This window comes from Coregonus clupeaformis, chromosome 21, assembly GCF_020615455.1.
Source record: "Coregonus clupeaformis isolate EN_2021a chromosome 21, ASM2061545v1, whole genome shotgun sequence".
NCBI lineage: Eukaryota > Metazoa > Chordata > Actinopteri > Salmoniformes > Salmonidae > Coregonus > Coregonus clupeaformis.
In genome coordinates this window covers 46,393,262-46,404,267 of record NC_059212.1, presented here as the reverse complement: position 1 = coordinate 46,404,267, position 11,006 = coordinate 46,393,262, and the positions used below count along the sequence as shown (strand labels likewise).

Genomic DNA, 11,006 nt, shown 5'->3' with positions numbered 1-11,006 from the left:
TATTCTTACAATCCATGCTTTTAATCTAAACTATATTATTTTTATGTTTTCATATGTTAATTAGTATGCATTTCTATCAGTATTACATTCCTCATTACAGACCTGTTCTTAGTCAGATCATGATTACTTTTGATGCATCATTCATGTAACCTACTATTATTGAATCAAATAAACCTGAGATCTCCATGGAAATTATAGTTTCACCTACGCTAGTCTTACATGATTGGATTGTTCTCTGCCAGGAAGACTTGTACTGTAACCATTGTTCTCTGCCAGGAAGACTTGTACTGTAACCATTGTTCTCTGCTAGGAAGACTTGTACTGTAACCATTGTTCTCTGCCAGGAAGACTTGTACTGTAACCATTGTTCTCTGCCAGGAAGACTTGTACTGTAACCATTGTTCTCTGCCAGGAAGACTTGTACTGTAACCATTGTTTTCTGCCAGGAAGACTTGTACTGTAACCATTGTTCTCTGCCAGGAAGACTTGTACTGTAACCATTGTTCTCTGCCAGGAAGACTTGTACTGTAACCATTGTTTTCTGCCAGGAAGACTTGTACTGTAACCATTGTTTTCTGCCAGGAAGACTTGTACTGTAACCATTGTTCTCTGCCAGGAAGACTTGTACTGTAACCATTGTTTTCTGCCAGGAAGACTTGTACTGTAACCATTGTTTTCTGCCAGGAAGACTTGTACTGTAACCATTGTTCTCTGCCAGGAAGACTTGTACTGTAACCATTGTTCTCTGCCAGGAAGACTTGTACTGTAACCATTGTTCTCTGCCAGGAAGACTTGTACTGTAACCATTGTTCTCTGCCAGGAAGACTTGTACTGTAACCATTGTTTTCTGCCAGGAAGACTTGTACTGTAACCATTGTTCTCTGCCAGGAAGACTTGTACTGTAACCATTGTTCTCTGCTAGGAAGACTTGTACTGTAACCATTGTTTTCTGCCAGGAAGACTTGTACTGTAACCATTGTTCTCTGCCAGGAAGACTTGTACTGTAACCATTGTTCTCTGCCAGGAAGACTTGTACTGTAACCATTGTTCTCTGCCAGGAAGACTTGTACTGTAACCATTGTTTTCTGCCAGGAAGACTTGTACTGTAACCATTGTTCTCTGCCAGGAAGACGTGTACTGTAACCATTGTTCTCTGCCAGGAAGACTTGTACTGTAACCATTGTTTTCTGCCAGGAAGACTTGTACTGTAACCATTGTTTTCTGCCAGGAAGACTTGTACTGTAACCATTGTTCTCTGCCAGGAAGACTTGTACTGTAACCATTGTTCTCTGACAGGAAGACTTGTACTGTAACCATTGTTCTCTGCCAGGAAGACTTGTACTGTAACCATTGTTTTCTGACAGGAAGACTTGTACTGTAACCATTGTTCTCTGCCAGGAAGACTTGTACTGTAACCATTGTTCTCTGACAGGAAGACTTGTACTGTAACCATTGTTCTCTGCCAGGAAGACTTGTACTGTAACCATTGTTTTCTGCCAGGAAGACTTGTACTGTAACCATTGTTCTCTGCCAGGAAGACTTGTACTGTAACCATTGTTTTCTGCCAGGAAGACTTGTACTGTAACCATTGGTTGTTTTAATCTTCAAAATAAAAGTACAGAAGAAGCTAAGATGGTATACTTGTAAACCTGTTTTATTTTCTTCAAGCAATTGGGAAATGCCCCCCCACTTGACATATGGCCCCCGTAACCATAACAAAGTAATAATATGTTAAAAACAATTCATAACAGTACCATACTGTCAATATAATGTTAAACGATCAGGTTCCTATCATAGCTCATACTTTTTTTTCTAACAAAATAAATAAATATGGATTGTCAAAATGCTTTAATAATGTTCTTAACAGCCCTCTGGTTTGTGAAAGACTAAGGACCAGTTTAGAATATTTAGGACAGAAAGGTGAGCTGTTAGCAGAGAGAGACAACACTTTAATATGTCCAAAATCCTGGTCCTGGATCAACTGTACTGTCATCTCTAATATAATAGTTTAGTGTGAATGATGCAGGATTTTCTATGCGGTAGTAATTGAGCCTGGGAACGAGGGTAAGGATTAGATGGAGGAGGACACAACCTCATAACAACATGGGGTCTAAAACAAACTAAGGACACTACAATGATCTCCAGATCAGAATCAACCTTTAACATGAAAGATGATTCTAGATGATTGAATTGTTGTATGAGATTCTGACTAGGCCCCAAATGGCACCCTATTCCCTATATAGTGCACTACTAGCCCTATGGGCCCTGGTCAAAAGCAGTGCACTACATAGGGAATAGGGTGCCATTTGGGGTGCGTAGATCTCCACACTACAGGTCCCTGTTGTTGCTGCTGAGTAGTTTGGGGTAGGAGGTTCCGATGGAGCGCCCGTGGCGATACACCACCACCTCTAGCAGGTACTCATCCACCTTCACCACGGCCGTGGTCACCTGGACATAAACCACAAGGCTAACGTTAGCCAATACATTTAGATACTGGCTAGGATTGTCCTCATCAACACCAGCTTTGGGCTTCATTCCAATTCTCAACCCTTTTCCAGAAGTGTGCACACTTTGGGAGAAGGGTGAATGGGGATGCAGTCTCAGTGGCTGGTAAGAACAGTAGTTTATTCATCCTGGAGGTGTGATGTTATGGCTGGTAAGAACAGTAGTTTATTCAGCCTGGAGGTGTGATGTTATGGCTGGTAAGAACAGTAGTTTATTCATCCTGGAGGTGTGATGTTATGGCTGGTAAGAACAGTCGTTTATTCATCCTGGAGGTGTGATGTTATGGCTGGTAAGAACAGTAGTTTATTCATCCTGGAGGTGTGATGTTATGGCTGGTAAGAACGGTAGTTTATTCATCCTGGAGGTGTGATGTTATGGCTGGTAAGAACAGTAGTTTATTCATCCTGGAGGTGTGATGTTATGGCTGGTAAGAACGGTAGTTTATTCATCCTGGAGGTGTGATGTTATGGCTGGTAAGAACAGTAGTTTATTCATCCTGGAGGTGTGATGTTATGGCTGGTAAGAACAGTAGTTTATTCATCCTGGAGGTGTGATGTTATGGCTGGTAAGAACGGTAGTTTATTCAGCCTGGAGGTGTGATGTTATGGCTGGTAAGAACGGTAGTTTATTCAGCCTGGAGGTGTGATGTTATGGCTGGTAAGAACGGTAGTTTATTCATCCTGGAGGTGTGATGTTATGGCTGGTAAGAACCGTAGTTTATTCATCCTGGAGGTGTGATGTTATGGCTGGTAAGAACAGTAGTTTATTCATCCTGGAGGTGTGATGTTATGGCTGGTAAGAACAGTAGTTTATTCAGCCTGGAGGTGTGATGTTATGGCTGGTAAGAACAGTAGTTTATTCATCCTGGAGGTGTGATGTTATGGCTGTTAAGAACAGTAGTTTATTCATCCTGGAGGTGTGATGTTATGGCTGGTAAGAACAGTAGTTTATTCAGCCTGGAGGAGTGATGTTATGGCTGGTAAGAACAGTAGTTTATTCAGCCTGGAGGTGTGATGTTATGGCTGGTAAGAAAAGTAGTTTATTCAGCCTGGAGGTGTGATGTTATGGCTGGTAAGAACAGTAGTTTATTCAGCCTGGAGGTGTGATGTTATGGCTGGTAAGAACAGTAGTTTATTCAGCCTGGAGGTGTGATGTTATGGCTGGTAAGAACAGTAGTTTATTCATCCTGAAGGTGTGATGTTATGGCTGGTAAGAACAGTAGTTTATTCATCCTGGAGGTGTGATGTTATGGCTGGTAAGAACAGTAGTTTATTCAGCCTGGAGGTGTGATGTTATGGCTGGTAAGAACAGTAGTTTATTCAGCCTGGAGGTGTGATGTTATGGCTGGTAAGAACAGTAGTTTATTCATCCTGGAGGTGTGATGTTATGGCTGGTAAGAACAGTAGTTTATTCAGCCTGGAGGTGTGATGTTATGGCTGGTAAGAACAGTAGTTTATTCAGCCTGGAGGTGTGATGTTATGGCTGGTAAGAACAGTAGTTTATTCATCCTGGAGGTGTGATGTTATGGCTGGTAAGAACAGTAGTTTATTCATCCTGGAGGTGTGATGTTATGGCTGGTAAGAACAGTAGTTTATTCATCCTGGAGGTGTGATGTTATGGCTGGTAAGAACAGTAGTTTATTCAGCCTGGAGGTGTGATGTTATGGCTGGTAAGAACAGTAGTTTATTCAGCCTGGAGGTGTGATGTTATGGCTGGTAAGAACAGTAGTTTATTCAGCCTGGAGGTGTGATGTTATGGCTGGTAAGAACAGTAGTTTATTCATCCTGGAGGTGTGATGTTATGGCTGGTAAGAACAGTAGTTTATTCAGCCTGGAGGTGTGATGTTATGGCTGGTAAGAACGGTAGTTTATTCAGCCTGGAGGTGTGATGTTATGGCTGGTAAGAACGGTAGTTTATTCATCCTGGAGGTGTGATGTTATGGCTGGTAAGAACGGTAGTTTATTCAGCCTGGAGGTGTGATGTTATGGCTGGTAAGAACGGTAGTTTATTCAGCCTGGAGGTGTGATGTTATGGCTGGTAAGAACGGTAGTTTATTCAGCCTGGAGGTGTGATGTTATGGCTGGTAAGAACGGTAGTTTATTCATCCTGGAGGTGTGATGTTATGGCTGGTAAGAACCGTAGTTTATTCATCCTGGAGGTGTGATGTTATGGCTGGTAAGAACAGTAGTTTATTCATCCTGGAGGTGTGATGTTATGGCTGGTAAGAACAGTAGTTTATTCAGCCTGGAGGTGTGATGTTATGGCTGGTAAGAACAGTAGTTTATTCATCCTGGAGGTGTGATGTTATGGCTGGTAAGAACAGTAGTTTATTCATCCTGGAGGTGTGATGTTATGGCTGGTAAGAACAGTAGTTTATTCAGCCTGGAGGAGTGATGTTATGGCTGGTAAGAACAGTAGTTTATTCATCCTGGAGGTGTGATGTTATGGCTGGTAAGAACAGTAGTTTATTCAGCCTGGAGGTGTGATGTTATGGCTGGTAAGAACAGTAGTTTATTCAGCCTGGAGGTGTGATGTTATGGCTGGTAAGAACAGTAGTTTATTCAGCCTGGAGGTGTGATGTTATGGCTGGTAAGAACAGTAGTTTATTCAGCCTGGAGGTGTGATGTTATGGCTGGTAAGAACAGTAGTTTATTCATCCTGAAGGTGTGATGTTATGGCTGGTAAGAACAGTAGTTTATTCAGCCTGGAGGTGTGATGTTATGGCTGGTAAGAACGGTAGTTTATTCAGCCTGGAGGTGTGATGTTATGGCTGGTAAGAACGGTAGTTTATTCAGCCTGGAGGTGTGATGTTATGGCTGGTAAGAACGGTAGTTTATTCATCCTGGAGGTGTGATGTTATGGCTGGTAAGAACCGTAGTTTATTCATCCTGGAGGTGTGATGTTATGGCTGGTAAGAACAGTAGTTTATTCATCCTGGAGGTGTGATGTTATGGCTGGTAAGAACAGTAGTTTATTCAGCCTGGAGGTGTGATGTTATGGCTGGTAAGAACAGTAGTTTATTCATCCTGGAGGTGTGATGTTATGGCTGGTAAGAACAGTAGTTTATTCATCCTGGAGGTGTGATGTTATGGCTGGTAAGAACAGTAGTTCATTCAGCCTGGAGGAGTGATGTTATGGCTGGTAAGAACAGTAGTTTATTCAGCCTGGAGGTGTGATGTTATGGCTGGTAAGAACAGTAGTTTATTCAGCCTGGAGGTGTGATGTTATGGCTGGTAAGAACAGTAGTTTATTCAGCCTGGAGGTGTGATGTTATGGCTGGTAAGAACAGTAGTTTATTCAGCCTGGAGGTGTGATGTTATGGCTGGTAAGAACAGTAGTTTATTCATCCTGAAGGTTTGATGTTATGGCTGGTAAGAACAGTAGTTTATTCATCCTGGAGGTGTGATGTTATGGCTGGTAAGAACAGTAGTTTATTCAGCCTGGAGGTGTGATGTTATGGCTGGTAAGAACAGTAGTTTATTCAGCCTGGAGGTGTGATGTTATGGCTGGTAAGAACAGTAGTTTATTCATCCTGGAGGTGTGATGTTATGGCTGGTAAGAACAGTAGTTTATTCAGCCTGGAGGTGTGATGTTATGGCTGGTAAGAACAGTAGTTTATTCAGCCTGGAGGTGTGATGTTATGGCTGGTAAGAACAGTAGTTTATTCATCCTGGAGGTGTGATGTTATGGCTGGTAAGAACAGTAGTTTATTCATCCTGGAGGTGTGATGTTATGGCTGGTAAGAACAGTAGTTTATTCATCCTGGAGGTGTGATGTTATGGCTGGTAAGAACAGTAGTTTATTCAGCCTGGAGATGTGATGTTATGGCTGGTAAGAACAGTAGTTTATTCATCCTGGAGGTGTGATGTTATGGCTGGTAAGAACAGTAGTTTATTCATCCTGGAGGTGTGATGTTATGGCTGGTAAGAACAGTAGTTTATTCAGCCTGGAGGTGTGATGTTATGGCTGGTAAGAACAGTAGTTTATTCATCCTGGAGGTGTGATGTTATGGCTGGTAAGAACAGTAGTTTATTCAGCCTGGAGGTGTGATGTTATGGCTGGTAAGAACAGTAGTTTATTCATCCTGGAGGTGTGATGTTATGGCTGGTAAGAACAGTAGTTTATTCATCCTGGAGGTGTGATGTTATGGCTGGTAAGAACAGTAGTTCATTCAGCCTGGAGGTGTGATGTTATGGCTGGTAAGAACAGTAGTTTATTCAGCCTGGAGGTGTGATGTTATGGCTGGTAAGAACAGTAGTTTATTCAGCCTGGAGGTGTGATGTTATGGCTGTTAAGAACAGTAGTTTATTCAGCCTGGAGGTGTGATGTTATGGCTGGTAAGAACAGTAGTTTATTCAGCCTGGAGGTGTGATGTTATGGCTGGTAAGAACAGTAGTTTATTCATCCTGGAGGTGTGATGTTATGGCTGTTAAGAACAGTAGTTTATTCATCCTGGAGGTGTGATGTTATGGCTGGTAAGAACAGTAGTTTATTCAGCCTGGAGGTGTGATGTTATGGCTGGTAAGAACAGTAGTTTATTCATCCTGGAGGTGTGATGTTATGGCTGGTAAGAACAGTAGTTTATTCATCCTGGAGGTGTGATGTTATGGCTGGTAAGAACAGTAGTTTATTCATCCTGGAGGTGTGATGTTATGGCTGGTAAGAACAGTAGTTTATTCAGCCTGGAGGTGTGATGTTATGGCTGGTAAGAACAGTAGTTTATTCAGCCTGGAGGTGTGATGTTATGGCTGGTAAGAACAGTAGTTTATTCATCCTGGAGGTGTGATGTTATGGCTGGTAAGAACAGTAGTTTATTCAGCCTGGAGGTGTGATGTTATGGCTGGTAAGAACAGTAGTTTATTCAGCCTGGAGGTGTGATGTTATGGCTGGTAAGAACAGTCGTTTATTCAGCCTGGAGGTGTGACGTTAGCTATGATGTCTTCCGGTTGATAAGACGTGTAATCAGGGTGGTTCAGGGAACCATGAGTAACCTAGCCTGAGACCTGAGAACTAGCATTAGCTTCAGATTATTTTGTTTACAAATAATGTATTGAGTCATTTTGGACTCCAAAATGACAATACATTATTTACCATTAATTTCTATTGGGCACAACATCATCTTAAACACAACCAAAACAAACGGTAAATCCATCCAACAGGTTTGTAGTCAATATGGGACCAAATACTAAACTTTTAACTAAATGTAATCCACTATAAGTGACTTTGTCCAAATACTTATGACATCTTCAAATAGGGGACCTAGATACATAAAGTGCATTCATTTCTACATGGTAAAACAGATATGTATGAAAATACCCTAAAATAAATGGTAACATTCTGTACTGTCGCCTCATATAAAACATTTGATCTCAAATCCAATATTCTGGAGTATAGCGCCAAATTAAAAGTTTTAGCTTCACTGTCCAAATAAATTAGCAAAATAATGGTGGGTCAAAATTATTCCCAAGATGTTTAAATAAAACAACTTGGCCATGAAGAAGTTTCAGTAGATTAGTAACTGATTCCTATAAAGCTACGTGGTGTATAATGTATACAAAGCCTAGACCTCAATCCCTCTGTAGCTCAGCTGGTAGAGCACGGCGCTTGTAACGCCAAGGTAGTGGGTTCGATCCCCGGAACCACCCATGCACAAAAAATGTATGCACACATGACTGTAAGTCGCTTTGGATAAAAGCGTCTGCTAAATGGCATATTATTATTATTATTAATCCATTTCAGAATCTGTGGTATGACTTAAAGATTGCTGTACACCAGCGGAACCCATCCAACTTGAAGGAGTTGGAGCAGTTTTGCCTTGAAGAATGGGCAAAAATCCCAATGGCTAGATGTGCCAAGCTTATAGAGACATACCCCTAGAGACTTGCAGCTGTAATTGCTGCAAAAGGTGGCTCTGCAAAGTATTGACTTTGGGGGGGTGAATAGTTATGCACGCTCAAGTTTTCTGTTTTCTGTTTTTATGTCTTATTTCTTGTTTGTTTCACAATAAAATATATTTTTGTATCTTCAAAATGGTAGGCATGTTGTGTAAATCAAATGATACAAACCCCCAAAAAATCCATTTTAATTCCAGGTTGTAAGGCAACAAAATAGGAAAAATGCCAAGGGGGGTGAATACTTTCGCAAGCCACTGTAGCTGGACATTGTACATTCTGATTCCTATAAAGCTACATGGAATATAATGTAGCTGGACATTGTAAAGTGTGATTCCTATAAAGCTACATGGAATATAATGTAGCTGGACATTGTAAAGTGTGATTCCTATAAAGCTATATGGAATATAATGTAGCTGGACATTGTAAAGTCTGCTTCCTATAAAGCTACGTGGTGTATAATGTAGCTGGACATTGTAAAGTCTGATTCCTATAAAGCTACGTGGTGTATAATGTAGCTGGACATTGTAAAGTCTGATTCCTATAAAGCTACATGGAATATAATGTAGCTGGACATTGTAAATTCTGATTCCTATAAAGCTACATGGAATATAATGTAGCTGGACATTGTAAAGTCTGATTCCTATAAAGCTATATGGAATATAATGTAGCTGGACATTGTAAAATGTGCTTCCTATAAAGCTATGTGGTGTATAATGTAGCTGGACATTGTAAAGTCTGCTTCCTATAAAGCTACGTGGTGTATAATGTAGCTGGACATTGTAAAGTCTGATTCCTATAAAGCTACGTGGTGTATAATGTAGCTGGACATTGTAAAGTCTGATTCCTATAAAGCTACGTGGTGTATAATGCAGCTGGACATTGTAAAGTCATACCACACAATTATATTACTTCTTATTGACATTCAAGACTAACCCCCAATACTGACTATGTTCAGACAGTTAATCAGCATTATTTAAAAAATAGGAAATAAGAAAAATGTCACGATCGTTAACGGAAGATACGGACCAAGGCGCAGCGTGATAAGCGTACATTTTATTAAGTACTTAACACAACACAAAACAACAAACAAACGATACGTGAAGTCCTAGGTTACACAAAACAAACCTTTACGGAACAAGATCCCACACCGACTAGTGCCAAACAGGCTGCCTAAGTATGGTCCCCAATCAGAGACAACGAGCTACAGCTGCCTCTGATTGGGAACCACCCTGGCCAACATAGATCTAAACGATCTAGAACATCAACATAGAAAATATAACACAGAAACTCCACACCCTGGCTCAACATTTCAGAGTCCCCAGAGCCAGGGCGTGACAAAAACAAACATGTTCTGTATGCTGTAAATAACCTAAACTCTAACTGTAAATAACCTCAACTCTAGCTGTAAATAACCTAAACTCTAACTGTAAATAACCTAAACTCTAGCTGTAAATAACCTAAACTCTAGCTGTAAATAACCTCAACTCTAACTGTAAATAACCTAAACTCTAACTGTAAATAACCTAAACTCTAACTGTAAATAACCTAAACTCTAACTGTAAATAACCTCAACTCTAACTGTAAATAACCTCAACTCTAACTGTAAATAACCTCAACTCTAACTGTAAATAACCTAAACTCTAACTGTAAATAACCTAAACTCTAACTGTAAATAAGCTAAACTCTAACTGTAAATAAGCTAAACTCTAGCTGTAAATAAGCTAAACTCTAACTGTAAATAACAGGCCTTGTTGCAGACATTGTTAGGACTTCATTATAACCTCTAAAGGAGTTCATGAAACCATCCAACCATGGATGACTCTATACATATTTACAATGTATTGCTTATTACAGAAGGCTAGTACATTTTTTAACCCCATTCAAAGTTGTTTTAAACAACTGTTCCATTACGTGGTATTAGGAATGATGTTCGTCCATATAGGTTTTGTTGGATTTGTAGGTACAGTGGGGGAAAAAAGTATTTAGTCAGCCACCAATTGTGCAAGTTCTCCCACTTAAAAAGATGAGAGAGGCCTGTAATTTTCATCATAGGTACACGTCAACTATGACAGACAAATTGAGAAGAAAAAAAATCCAGAAAATCACATTGTAGGATTTTTAATGAATTTATTTGCAAATTATGATGGAAAATAAGTATTTGGTCACCTACAAACAAGCAAGATTTCTGGCTCTCACAGACCTGTAACTTCTTCTTTAAGAGGCTCCTCTGTCCTCCACTCGTTACCTGTATTAATGGCACCTGTTTGAACTTGTTATCAGTATAAAAGACACCTGTCCACAACCTCAAACAGTCACACTCCAAACTCCACTATGGCCAAGACCAAAGAGCTGTCAAAGGACACCAGAAACAAAATTGTAGACCTGCACCAGGCTGGGAAGACTGAATCTGCAATAGGTAAGCAGCTTGGTTTGAAGAAATCAACTGTGGGAGCAATTATTAGGAAATGGAAGACATACAAGACCACTGATAATCTCCCTCGATCTGGGGCTCCACGCAAGATCTCACCCCGTGGGGTCAAAATGATCACAAGAACGGTGAGCAAAAATCCCAGAACCACACGGGGGGACCTAGTGAATGACCTGCAG

The 11,006-nt window shown here is 40.6% G+C and overlaps 1 protein-coding gene across 1 annotated transcript in view; it reads right to left on the bottom strand.

Annotated features, from left to right (window-relative positions):
- Positions 1-11: 11 nt before the first annotated feature.
- LOC123481536 overlaps positions 12-11,006 on the bottom strand; it is a 44,564-nt gene continuing 33,569 nt past the window's right edge. The window contains exon 2 of the mRNA XM_045205938.1: positions 12-1,591. Coding sequence (XP_045061873.1) covers positions 216-1,591 — 1,376 coding nt within the window. The 3' untranslated portion in view covers positions 12-215. The remainder of the gene's footprint in view (positions 1,592-11,006) is intronic.